This window comes from Ursus arctos, unplaced genomic scaffold (genome assembly GCF_023065955.2).
Source record: "Ursus arctos isolate Adak ecotype North America unplaced genomic scaffold, UrsArc2.0 scaffold_28, whole genome shotgun sequence".
NCBI lineage: Eukaryota > Metazoa > Chordata > Mammalia > Carnivora > Ursidae > Ursus > Ursus arctos.
In genome coordinates, this window is record NW_026622963.1 from 37288297 (window position 1) to 37302166 (window position 13870).

General features: G+C 55.9%; 1 protein-coding gene across 5 annotated transcripts in view; it reads right to left on the reverse strand.

Moving 5' to 3' along the window:
• Positions 1-4523: 4523 nt before the first annotated feature.
• Positions 4524-13870, reverse strand: part of ARNT2 (aryl hydrocarbon receptor nuclear translocator 2) — a 159600-nt gene continuing 150253 nt past the window's right edge. For 4 of the 5 annotated variants that reach the window (XM_048220432.2, XM_048220427.2, XM_048220426.2 and 1 more), the window contains exons 18-19: positions 10146-10282; positions 4524-8640 (exon numbers count right to left, since the gene is read on the reverse strand). In XM_048220432.2, the coding sequence (XP_048076389.1) occupies positions 8542-8640; positions 10146-10282 (236 nt within the window). In that variant the 3' untranslated portion in view covers positions 4524-8541. Of the gene's footprint in view, positions 8641-10115; positions 10283-13870 lie in introns of all 5 variants that reach the window. The other variant, XM_048220430.2, reaches the window with a different exon arrangement.

Sequence of the window (13870 nt, forward strand, 5' to 3'; positions counted from 1 at the left end):
CTGGTAAACTGCCGGCGTGCAGTGCCGGTGGCTCCCCCTCGCCAGCCCCCCGGCCGCCATCTTCACGCACGCACGCACACACGCACGCGCGCTTCCTCCGTGAAATCTGCGCTTCCGTGGGAGGAATCAGGAGCTGGGCTGTAGCCAGACGCAGGGGGCCTTCTGGTCCTTTCCATCCGGCACACCTGCTTCAGGGTCTGTCAGGGACTTGGGCTTGGAGATGGGAACCCATTAAGTGTCGTCTGCAAAAGCTGAGCCCCGAACCTGGGCGCCGGGGGGAAGGCGGCGTCGCCGATGGGCCCCAGGGGGGACCTGCGGGTTAAGTCAAGCGCATCACACCCTCCCATGCTAGTCAGCCCCTGCCCCGCTCCTCCTCCCCGTCTGCGTTGGTGCGGGAGGGCTGTCCTCTACACCCGAGCCCTTCGCCCATTCTGGAATGTCTGCTCGCCTCTCTCCCCAGGAACAGGGTTCCCGTGGGCGGGGTGCGTCTTCCCTGTGGAGCCCCAGCCCCCAGCCTAGCAGGTGGTCCGAGAACACGCTGGGGAGAGTTTGGGGGAGAAACAGGCTCCCAACGGTAGGCCTGACGTGGGGTTGCTTTGTATTTGTTCACCCTCGGAGGTGATGCTGTGTAACATTTAATGAAAGGACGTTTTCCACTGTATTCATTCTTCTATCCGTTTTTCTCCCGCGGACTACTGCTGCGTGCACGCTCTCGCACCTACGGCTGCATACTCTCACCTCGCTGGGAAGGAGGCTAGAATGGACGTGGGTGCGTCCAAGAGGTGTTTATTTTCAATTAAAAGAGATCGTCACTCAAAGTAAGTTGTGAAAATGCACGTTTCTACCGAAAGTATGTCAGAAAATTCTTGCGCGTGCATTCGTACCTGTGATGGGTGTTAGCAGTCTTCTGTGCGTTTGGCAATCCAAGGGGACGGACGAGAAAGGTCGTCTCATTGTTACTTCAGTTTGCGTTTCCCTGGCTACTGGGCGAGATTCAGTAGCTGCTTTCTCACTTGCTGACTTATGTGCGATTATTAAATATTTCCATAACACAGCACGCTTGAGAGAAGGGTAACATACTCCTCTCTGCTCAGCACCAAGATGAGACCAGCTTTTGGTCATTTTGCCCTAATTCTTCAGATACTTTTCTTCTTCCCTTTACTTTCTATCCACACACCCCGCTCTCTCTTTTCTTTATCTGTTTGAAAGAACTGAGCTGTACAAACCTTACGGCCACACCATCTCTTCGCCTCTCTATTCAGAATTGCACCTGCCAGTTGGGCTGTAAGACTCTTCAAACTCTAACTAGTTACCTATTTACGTACAAAGCAGGGGATGGCGCTGAGTTGTAAAAATACGGACAATATTTTAAATTCGGTACCATAGGGTTTTTTTGTTTTTTGTTTTTGCATGCTGCAACGAGACCCTTTTACGGGCTGCCAGTATTTTTGTGAGTGACTAAATGAGTTTCTTCCTGTCTCCACTGAGGGATGGTTAGATGTTTCTCACTTTTCACTGCTACACCCAGCACACTGAATCTCCTTTCCGCTGTCCTCTTGTGCTCGTATAGGCAGCTTCCTAGGACAGGGCTTGCAGTTGGGGTGGCTGAGTCAGGGGTCCTGTACACCCCTGACCCACGGGGGTGTTACGTAACTCTCCAGAGCATCCGGCCTGCTTCCCATCAGCAAGGGCCCCCGCTTCCCCATATCCTCAATAACAACTGTGTTTATCAGAATTTAGTAAATCCAAGGACATCTTTATCTTGTTTCAGTTTTGCGTTTCCCTGAATTACTAGGGAGGTCCAGCTGCTCGTGATGTGTTCAATGCCATTTGAGCTTTATGAATTGTCGGTTCAAACGCTTTGGCCGTGTATCTATAAAGTTGTATTTTTCTCATTGGTTTTAATAAATCCTTCGTATATTCTGAATCCTCTGCCCCGATACCACGTGGTTGGGTATATACGGTATCAATCTCAAATATTTCCTACCAGTTTATTGGTTGTCTTTACATATTTTTAAGCTGAGTATTTTTCAGCGAGTTCAAACACATCAGTATTTTACTTTAGGGTTTGCGGTCTTCACGCCTGGTGTGAGAAATCCTTCCCGGATTTGATTCCCTAAATACAGTTTCCTAGTTTTTTTCCTAAATGTTTTACGTGCATCACTTTTAACATTCAGATATTTTCATCTCTGTGGAGTGTATTTTTTGTCTACTGTATTTTGTATATTGTCTAACACAAGGATCGAATGTCCCCTTTTCCTGCCTTGCCCTGCCACCACTGACTGGTAGCCCGCCCGGTCCCCGTGCCTGTGATGCTGGCTCTCCCGAAGGACTGTCTCCCTTCTGAATGCGTGTGTCTTTCTAGGTTCTTTGCTGTGTTCCCCTGATCCAGGATTCTGGATCCGCACCAAAGCCACACTTTTCATCACAAAGCTTCCAAGTGTCTGGAAGGCTGAATTATCCATTTTTCTCCTCCTTTTCTTCCTCTTCCTCCTTCTCTTCTTTAAATATCTCATTCACTTAAATGTATTGGCTATTATTTCTCTTTAGTTCCATAGGAAATTTGGGATTACCTTGTCAAATTGCACAAAAAACTCTCCTGTGATTCTTTCTTGTATCAACTTAACATGGATGGAATTTATACACTGTAACTTAAAAGACCCATCTTCAGCGAACAGCTCAATGAGCGATGTCATTTGTATACACCTTTGTGACCACCTATCAAATCTAGAACCTTCCCATCACCTCTTCTGTTCTCATCCCCTCCCGCCCCTCCTCCAGCCTCCAAACCACGGACCTGCTTCCCATCCTTCTGAGTAGCTAGTTCTTTCCTGGAATTTCGCACACGTGGAGTCATGTGGTGCCTTTGGGCCTGGCTTCTTTGGTTCTGCGTGTTTTGAGATCTGTCTTATCGTTGCTTGTATCCGCGCTTTGTTCCCTTTCTTTGCTGAGTAGTGTTCATTGTACGGCTCTCCCATGACTTGCCCACTCACCTTCTGATGGACATTGAGGTTGTTTCTGGCTCTTGGTGATTACAAATACAGCTGCAATCAGTATTCCCATTGCAGTCTTTGTGGGGAAACATGTTCATTTCCGCTGGGTAAACGGATACCTAGATGTGGAAAGACCGGGCCATATGGAGCATGTGTGCTTAACTGTGTAAGAAAAGCTGCCTAACTGTCGTGCAAAGGCACCGTGGCATCTGGCACGTATGTGGGGCTGTCCAGGCGCCCCACATGCTGGACAAGATTTGCTGTCATCAGTCTGTTTAAATACTAAAACATTCTAATGGCTAGTGGAATTAGAATGTGCGTTTTCCTGATGGCGAATGATCCCAACCATGTTTTCATGTCATTTCCCACTTTGTACCTTCTTTGGTGAAGCGTCTGTTCAGATTTTTTGTCTGTTTCGTACTGACTTGTTTATTGAGTTGTAAGCATGCTTTACATATTTTGGACACGAGCCCTTTGTCAGATACATGGCTCCCAAATGTTTTCTCCCAGTTGATGGTGGATCTTTCCATCTTGCTAGCTGTGTCCTTGAAGAGCAAAGGTTTTGAATTTTTTTTATCAAGTCCAGTTTATAATTTTCTTTTATAGATGATGCTTTAGGTGGAATATCTAAGAAATCTATGCCTAACTCAAGGTCACAAAATTTTCTCCCACGTATGCTTTAAATATATGCACTTTATTTTATATCAAGAATAGCTCAATAGAGCTGTAACAAAAATAGGAATGCTAGGGGCGCCTGGGTGGCGCAGTCGTTAAAGCGTCTGCCGTCGGCTCAGGGCGTGATCCCGGCGTGCCGGGATCGAGTCCCACATCGGGCTCCTCCGCTGGGAGCCTGCTTCTTCCTCTCTCACTCGTCTGCTGTGTTCCCTCTCTCGCTGGCTGTCTCTATGTCACATAAATAAAAATAAAATCTTTAAAAAAAAAATAGGAATGCTAGATGTTCGATGGGAGAGTGTTTAAATGATTTCAGTCTGGCATTTTGCTAGTCATCTCTCAACAGAGAAAGGTTGGAATTTGTAAGTGTTTACTCGAGGCTTGAGCATATTAAAATACTGGTTTGGGAGAATTGTGAAAAGAAATTAAAAGGGTGTTTGAAGAAGACAATAGATACGGGGTTTGGAGTGAGGATTTGAGGTCAAATCCTGGTTCTGCCAGTTCCTTCCTGTCCGTTCTTAGATAAGTCACTTAACTTCTCGAGTCCAGTTTCATAGTCTGCAAACTGGGACTAATAACCACATAGCACAGGTTTGTAACGATTCACAAATACAGCACGCAGAGAGCCTTTGAGAGAGCTCTGCCTGGTAGACAAGGGCAAGCACTGTTCGCTTACCTTCCTCTCCTCTGCAGCTAGACCCCCAGAAGGGTCCCTCTTTGGCACCCAGGGACTTTCCGCCCTTGGCCAGCAGTGATAGATACAACACAGCCCTCAGGAAGAGGTGTGACCCCAGATAACATCCCAAAGTCCGAGAGAAGTTTCCCTGAGCCACTCGATCACGAAGTTGGCCTGAGCTGTTCGCTGGTCAAAGTCATTTTTATTGTACTGAAATTTTAAAACGCAGTTACATTGGTTACACATGTACACAACCAACTCAGTAACGTTAGTCATAGAGAACATTCAAGAAATACGAACGATGATTTATCCACGGCACAGCTCACAGCCCTACGAAGAAAGGCTACAAGAGAAATGATTAAGTGCTTACATTGTCCACTGAAGCCCGTCATCTCCGAAGGAGAATGAGGCTGTCCCGGGGAGCCAGTCGCCCCGTGTCCGGCACGGCCTGCCCCCTTCCCGGTCGGTGCCCCACACCCGCTTTGGCTGGTTGCTGGGCCACAAAACCAGCTCTGGCCACAAGACCCAGGCACATCTCCACGTGAACAGCGGCCTGCACCATGGCGTGGTGCCTCTACAGGTGGTCCCAGACCCCGGGCAGCCGAGGGATAAGTGGGCGGCCAGGTGGCTTGTGGCCCCTTAGTATATCACACAAGGATTTGGGGGAGGGAGGAGAGAATGGGTCCCTGGCAAGTAACGACCAGACTCACAGTTTCTGGTACAACCAAGGCCACTTCTGCCCTGACCCGTGACTCACTAGTGCTTTGATTGGTCTGTGTGACAGGTCATAACCGGCAGGGAGCAGGTGGGCTCAGGCGAGTGGGTGTCACGGTCCCAGCCGAGCTCAGCTGCTCCCAAGGGCTGACGTACAGGAAGGAGGCCACCACTCATTTCCCCGGGGCTTGTCCCATCTCTTGGCTGAGGCTAGCAGACATGGATGGGAGGTCACTGTCACATGTGGCTAATCTGGGGTCTCTTTACTGGCTGAGAAGTCCGAGCTCCCTGATGGACGTTCCGTCAGCTATCAGCACACTCCCACTCTCTGCAACACATTCATGAAACAGCAAAGGGGGTGGATTTAATATATCGGGAAGCAGAGGAGAACATGGCTGTTTGTGATGGCTCTATCACTCCTGAAACCACAGCTAAAAACAAAACTCATGGGAGGGACACATAGGTAGAATGTTCTAGAACTCCTTGGCCACGGATACAGTCACTAGCCAAGTCTTAGGTGAACCTCAAAACAGCTGCTTTGTGTCTGCCCCCAAGGCTCAGGCCGCCACGGCTCAGGCCTGGTCTGTGGAAGGCCCACCCGCTGGCCCCAAGGACAGGGGGTGTGAGTGAGGGAGTGAGTCCCGGCCGAGCTAGGCTGCGTCTCCAGAGGGAGGGGAGTCTGGGCCGGGCCTGGCTGGAGGACATGCCAACAGCAGGGTCCATGCAGTCCCCTCTTGGCTGTGCAGGCCTGGCACGGGACACTCTCCTCCAAACTGGGATGAGACCCTCTGCGGCTTTAACTCGTGTTCTGGTCTGTCTCAAGGCTCCTCGGGCGGCGGGGGGGGGGGATCTCTTGGGTCAGAGATCCTTCCAGTCCTGTCTGTTTTCTTACTGGCCACATGATGGTTTCCAAGAATCACAACCAAGGAGTAGGCTGGGAGTCCAGAGGACAGAGCACTGCCGTCGTTTTCCCCGTCGGCGCTCCTGGGACAGAGCTGGAAGGGAAGAAGGCCGGGCCGCCCGAGTCACGATATTCTCCATCACATCCGGCTCTCAGTCACCTACGGTCCCCGCCTTCTAGGACCGAGCCTTGAGTTGTCTGCACCCCAGCCCTCGCGTGATGGACGGAAGTGGCTGCAAGGCCGTCGGGGGCAAAGCTCTTCCACCTTGTCCACATCCCCTCGGGGTCCAGCACAGCCCCGGTCACAGCGTCGTGATGGGCACATAGGAAATCCCCCAGTTCTCTCCAGGAAACAAGGAAAAAACAAACATGAAATCCCCAAAACTTCCAAACTCACAGGTGAAAGGCCACAAAAAATCCATTTTCGTTTCATGGAGAAACCATTCTTTGATCTGAAAGCGATTTCTGTGCCTTTCTTGGAAATGATCGTGCCCCCTGCTTGGGGTAGGCTCAGGCTGTGGAGGTGGAGGTGACCCTAAGGGCAGGGCCCGCACGGGGGAGCCCCTCTGGCTCTGGCACTGTTGGGGTGCATGGGGTTTGCTCCCCCACCAAGTCCCATGAGGCAAAAAGGCTCCTGAGCGTAAGATGACCTGGAGCGCGCCTGAACCCGGGACTCCATCACCACCCTATGGAAGGGATTGAAAGCCGCTCTAGAACCATTCCGTCCGTGTGAATTCGAGTCTAGGAACTGGGAGCTCACAGAGCTGGCTACTGGCCACAGGTATGCTACCAAACAACGCTGGACGTCGTAGGTGGAGCTCTCCGAGCAAGACAGGGCACAGGGGTCCCCTCTGGACCCCACATGGGGCCGGCGCTTCATGCAGAGTGGGCAGAGGTCCGTGCACACTCCCCCCCCCGCCCCCGGCTCCTTCCTGCATGCTCGGCTCACTCTGCACTCAGGCAGCTCAGAACCCTCTGCACTCTGCCTGGTCCCCGGGGGGTCATGGGCTGTTTCTGAGCCGCTGCCTGACGGGGTCTGCCTGAGGGACGCAGGGCTTCCCTGGGGGAGGGCTCCTCCACCTGCCTGGCCGTGTGTGTAGCTTCCCCCCCACGTGGGAGTCACCCATGGATGGTGAGGCCAAACGTGGCCATCGGGAAAGGACAGAGACAGAGGCTGAGAGCCTGCCTCAGTGCACGGGGCACAGGGGGCGTGAGGTCAGTGAATACAGGGACACACAGGAAGCCAATGGGCTCAGCTAGGCAGAAGCTTCTAGAAGTCAGCTCTTCCTCCCATCTTGAGACTACCTGAGGAATTCAAGGCCCCGGGGGGTGAGTGTACCAGACAGAATGGGAAGTCCGGCCTTTGGCCTCATGGACCTGCACTCCGCCCCCCGACGAGGCGCCACGTTCCCAGCAGCTGCCGAAGGAGGGCTCAGGCGGCCTGGCGGGGGGCACTTCTGGGCTCCTGTCTCCACGTACGGGTCCGCGTCTGAACCGTCTCCAGAATCGCTGAGTGTAATGTGGCCGCCACGGCTGGCCCTGCGGAAGCAGGATGGGGAGGCCTGGACATCCTGCCTTCCCGTTCGGTCCTCTGCAGAAGGGCCTCGGGCTCTGTGACCCCAAGGTGTGCCTCCAGCAGCCGCTGGCTGGGAGCCCGGTGGGAGACACCTGTGCGTCACCAGGAAGGGCCAGGCTCGCTCGGGGGGGCCTCCTGTAAGAGGAGGGGGCCGCTTCCTCTCAGAGGGACGCCTGGACCCAGGAGCTGACCCATTAAAGCAAGCAAGTTCCCACTCATGACCACTGGCGACGCTGTGAAGTGCCAGCCTGTCCGCCCAGCCTGCCAGCCTGGTGCCCAGACCCTGGGCCAAGCTCCAGCTGGGCTGCTGCTGAGCTGGGGGTGGGGGCTACATGTGTGGGCCCTCAGCCATGATGCACCCTGGGTTCTGGACACTCTGGCCACACGACCCACATGGGGCACAGCACACGCATCAGGGCGGGGATTCACGTCACAGGGCACAGAGTACACACATCCCACAGCATGACGGATGGACGGACAGACGCACATAGACTTGGCTGAACTGGGGACAGGGGAGCGGGGTCCACCTCTGGGTCCCAGCTCCGAGAACAAAGGCCGTGCATCCTGGTTGCCTCCCTTCCAGCACCCGAGCCCCACCCATCCACAGACATCAAGGGCAAGAAGAAACCCGATTCCCGTGTCCTGGGCAGGCCTGAGCCCTCGGGACTGTGACTGGACGTTTTACAGGTGAACATTGTCTGCTATGAGATTATTCACAACCAGACCTCAAGGGCCCAACGGGCTCACCTCCCAAACATACACAGATAAAGTACAATAAATACAACGGCCCCCCAATGTCTACCAGGGCTCCCGGTGGGTGGCCGGGCAGCACCGGCTGTGGGCTGAGCGATTTTGTGCCAGGGGGAGCACAGGGATGAGATGCCTTCTGCTGGGGGGTCCCGTGGCGGGGCGGCCGGGGCAGGCAGGGCGTGGGGGGGCCCCGCCCGCGTGGGTGGCGCCGTCACCGCACACAGGGCACTGCCCAGCGCCAGCCGCACTCTGCCTGCCACTACTCAGAAAACGGCGGGAACATGCCCAGGTCCGCGAAGTCTTCGATGTTATAGTTGCCGGTCCCCTGGGTCGGATCTCCGGGCATGGGCAGCATGTCCTGCAGGAGGGCAGAAAAGAAAGCCGTGGGGGAGTCAGCTCACCCTCCCGGGCGCCCACACACCCCAGGAGCCCAGCCTGCCGCTCATCCTCATGCTCATCCCCCTTGGGGGCAGCCCTGCGACAGGCTCTCGGTCTCGGGGGACAATCTCAGGGGTCCTCAAATGTCCAGAGCCAGGAAGCTGCTTTCCCCCGGGAAGTGACATCCCAGCAGGTCAACACAACCTCAGGACATAACCTGTGCCTGTGAAAGGCCGAGCCAGGACACAGGGTGGACAAGAACCCCACCGGTGCGGTGAATCTAGCCGGGCACAAAGCAAGGGACCCATGGTCAGTGCTCCAAATGCAAGAGAGACTCGGTGCCGGGCTGAGCACGAGATCGGCCGTGTGCATTCTGAGGGCAGGGCCAAATCCCAGTGTGGTCAGGCCTCCCTTTTAACAAGCCCTTCAGGTTCTGTGGGCCTCAGACTGCCCATCCAAAAAATGGGAATGGCAATATTTCAATCCCCTGTGGCAAATTTCTCAAAGTGTCTTCTGCCAGATTCTTGGCCCACGAGATACTCTGGGAGAAAAGAATTCTGTGGATGAGGGAGTTTGGAAAATGGCATATTCTGCCTACCTCCTAAAAATCCCCAGTGTTTATTAGTATAATAAAGGCTCTGATAAGTCCTGCAGGCAAGAAACTGAATAATTTGCTTAACCAGTGTTTCACAAACATATCTGACCAAGAATTCTTTTTAGCCTCCTGACATGAAAAATCAGGCTGGCAATTCTGCCTTACACACAGCTGTGAGGCATAAGGATAGAGGAAGGAAGTCAGAATACTGCCCCTCTGGAGACTTAGAGGGACATATGATTCTAGACTTTTGTCTGCAAAGATGTTCCTTGGCCAAGTGGGAAAGGTGCTGGGGACAAGGAGCACAGACCCTCCCTTGGAAAAGTGGGGGTTACCAACTGGGGGGCCTCCAATCCCTCCCTCCATGTGCTCCCGGCCCATCCTTGCTTTGCTGGGCAGACCTGGAGCTCTGGGCACGATGGGGGCAGGGGCGGGGGGTGCCTCGGCTCTTGTGGGAGGCGCTTCTCCCTCACACAGGCCCAGTGGGACAGGCCAAGCGCTTGGCTCAGGAGGAGCCAACAGGTTCATGCCTCCATCTGGAACCATCTTCCAGTGGAAACTTCTGGCTGAAAGTAGGGCCAGGGAAGCCCCAAGGGGCCTGAGCCCTGCCCAGCGGGGCTGTCACAGGGTCCCCTTCAGCTGCACAGCTAGGTCAGGTCTGCCCATCACGAGGGACGGCCGGGAGGGTCTCCAGCAATGGACAGCTGCGAGGGGCGCAGGTGTCCTCAAGCAGAGAGGACAGCTGAGGCCTCAGCTCCCAGCCCCTCTCCCCAGGCTGGGCGAGAACCTGTATCCCTAAGGAATAGGTGGGGCTGCAGCAGAGAGCGAGGGGAAAGGAAGCAGAGAGAAGGCGCCGGTACCTACGAGAAGGCTGTGCTGGCTCGATTTACCTGGAACACTTCGGTCTGACCGGGCTGCTGGTGGGGATGCTGCTCGCCACTCTGCTGACCGTGGTGCTGGCTCTGCCACTGCGACCAGACTTCCGACGGCCGCCCTTGGAACTGCCCGCTACTCTGTCCACTTTCAGCTGAAAGATCCGACGTACAGGACACTGCCTTTAAAAGCCACGCTGTGGCTCCGTGAGACCTAGAATCGCTGTAGCCCAGAGCGCCCCACGCTTCTGAACGGCACGCTCCCTCGGAGCTGGCGGAACATGTGTTCACGGACCCCTGCGTGCTCACACGGACCAACAGGTTACAAGTCGCTTCTGCACCACGCGGCTGGGTGGGGGGAGCAGAAGTGGGAGCCCTCTGCCAAGGGGTGCAGGCACTCGGTGGAGGGGGGCTCTCCCCAGAGTGCACCTGCAAGGGGGCCAGGGGCTTTAAGCCTTGGAGCCCTCGGTGCCCTCAGTGACCGCGCATGGAGCTCAGCGGGGGCGCGTCTGGGGGCCCAGAGCGTGGGCTGAGACAAGCCCTGCCCCGCCGCGCGCTGGCCGCCCGAGGAGGGAAAGCCACTTTGCCATTCCAGACCCCTCGTCCCCAGGCTGCTCCTTCCGGGAGCCTGACTCAGGACAAGCCTCACCTCAGCGTGCCCAGAGCTCTGCCACCCTCAGCGGGTTTCGGGGAACTTGGCGAGGCCACGCGTGGCATTCATGAGGTCCTTCCACAGGGGCCCCGAGCCACGGCCCCTCCTCTGGCCTCTGAGTGTTTCTTAGCATGGGGTGGCTCGAGAGCAAAGGCATTTGGGCCCGGCTCAGACACGAAGGGACCAGCACGGTAACGTGTCACGAGAGCCTCTGTCTTACGCTTTACAAAGAATACACGCTGGAAAAACCAAGTAGAAAAAATGAGCAGAAATTTGTCTAAACCGTTTTAAAGATTCAACCTCAGAGGATTTGTTAAACCTGGAGGCACATCGGAAAAAGCTGAGAAACATTTTTCCTGGTTCTGAACCACTCAGCACCATCTGGAAGGCAGCGGGCTCTCTGTTAGGCTCTGGGAGCAGGACGGGCCCCATCTCGCTCTTCCCAACGGCCGTGCTTGCCACGGGCCACCCCTCCTGCCGGAAGGCGGATGCTGGGCTCAGGAGCTGAGCCCACTAAGTGCTCAGGGAGATCCCCAGCCTCTCCCTCTGTCCCCTCTCTCCGTCTGTCTCTCTCACACGCACACACACGGGACATCCGGCCTGAGACATGAAAGGTTGTAAAGAAACACGTATGTTCTCCTTAAGGCCTCACGACCACACTTTCCAAACTCTGCATGGTGACAGCTGGGAAAAGGTTCTAGAAAATCAGACAAGGACACGATTCCCTGCTTCCGCATCAGAGGGATTAAAACCGACGGGGCACACAGGACTCTGCTGTTTAAGGAAAATGCATCCGGAAATCCGAAACGCCTCTTCCTAAAGCTCATGAGGCAGCAAGGCCAGGGGGAGCTCTTCCAAAGCACGGCCCATGGGCTGGCTTGGGAATCCAAACGACACCAGTGGAGGCAGTGAGGAGGCCGCCTAAGACGCCCGGGGGCCCAAGCACAAGCCGGCCCCCTTGCTGCTCGGGGAGCGTGGAGAGCGTGGATGGGCCCGGTCACCTGTCACTTCACGGAAGGCGACAGCAAGGCAGACCATGGGAGCTGTCATAATGGAGCTGGGGGGATGACTGCCACCGGGAGGCTCCCCACTGACCCCACTTGCTACAAGTGACTCCCTGCTGGGGTCTTGCCCATCAGGAATTGATGCCCTCAACTTTTCCTTCTGGCTACGACCTTCACTGAGTCCCCCCGATTCATACGTTGGGGTCCTGAGCTCCGGCCCCGACCCAGGCTCCATGCAGGTGCGCACATAGGCCAGGAAGCGGGACAGCTCCTCGGGGGGAGCTCACGGCATGGTGAGGAGAGGGGAAAGGCAGTGCCATGTGGCTGGGAGCCGCTGTGATGGGGGAAGCAGCGAGAGTGCCAGCTCTCGGGGGGACGCCTAACCTGTCACAGCAAGTAGAAGAGACCAGCAGGGGGAGGGTAAGCAGCTGAGCGGGTGCAGGGCTCGGAGGCAGACACTGGGATGGGTCTGTGCAAAGAGGTGGGGTGAGGAGGGCGTGATCTGCCCAGGGACCCGCAGGCGGCTCTGGGGTAAGGGTCCGAGTGTGACTGGGCTGAGGGCAAGCCAGGGCTCGGCTGTGAGGGTGGCAGGGACCCGGGGAGCATCCGCGGGCAGAGGAGCGGCCGCACACGCCTGCACCTTCAGGAAGACCACCGTCCGGGGCCGAGCGGGCAGGGGGAAGGAGCTGGTTAGCAGGGGGCTGCTGCAGGGTTGCGCGCACGACCCATGGCGCCTGAGTCCTGCAACGTGGGGTGGACAGCTGGGAGCGCCGGGACCACACATCCCCATCTCTGCTGGTTGAATGTGCACAGTCCTGCTTCTCTAGGCTCTGGGCCCAGCCCCCGGGCCCGGAGGACATGGCTAAGTCTCCAAGAGGCGCCCTGGGCTCCCAGTGCCTGAAACCAGCATCTCCCCTCCCCAGAGCATCCCGGTGGGGAAAGCCCAGCTGTGGGCGCTCACGTCTAGCCCACTGCCCCGAACACCACATCTCCACTCCTGTCTGCTTCCCTCCATCTGGGGCAGCCTGTCTTCTGAATCCACAGCTGCCCTCGATCTTCCTGAAACAGTGTCCACTGCCTAAAGCCAGCCCAGCCCACCACGGCCCAAGAGCCTGCATAACCCCACTTCCGCTTTGCACCCCACCACCGCCCCCCTCCGCCCCTTCCCAGGTGACCCGCCTGCCCCCAGCTGTGGACACCCTCTGTGCCCAGAAGGTTCTGCCCATGTTCAGAGCCCCGTCGGAAGCGAGCTTCCCTGACCCACTCTCAGTTGTCATGGCCTTGTGTCACCCCCATAGCAGGGCCACAACTGAGCCAACCCACCCCCAGGTCATGCGTAGCCACCCCACTGCTTGGTACTGGAACACCTGGTCAGGTATTTGCTGAGGGACAAAGTAACAGAAAGGTCAAGGAAGGGAGAGAGACCAGGAAGAATGAGGAACCGTGAACATCCCATCGGAAGCTTCCTGGCGCTCAGCGGCATGTGAAGAAGTGAACGCACATTCCCGCATCGGTCTCAGTGACCGCCAGAGCCCAGGTGGGCGGCGGGGGCTGAAGGATGAAGAAAGACCAGCTCAATTCTGCTAATCACAGACGCATGATTTCAGAATCCACATTCTAAACTTGCGGGGAAGGACAAGCTCTTCTTAAATGTTTGCCATAGAAAAGCGAATTGATGGGATTGCTTCAGAAACAGCATGAACTAGCTAAGGACAGAAGGGCGCGGTATTTCTGGACCTTTTCTGGACACGGGCTGCGCGCGGGGCTTTGACATCATGTCATCTACTCGGAGAGACAGCTGCATCACCCACCTTTTCCAGACAAGGGACCGGAGACTCAAGAAATCTGCCCGACTCATTCTGCGTGTAAATGCCAGAGCCACAGCCGGACCCGAGGTGTTTCTGGCGCGGGGCCTGCACGCATTCACTTGGGACACCGACCATTTGTATCCACTGTCCACAACGCCCCTGATGCTGAGCAGAGAGCCGGGGACACGGGGGTGACCCAGCCTGGCCGCTCCACTGGGGCAGGCAGACGAGTGACTGGGCCATCGGGATGTTCTGAGCGTGGCAAGGAGGCACAGGCCG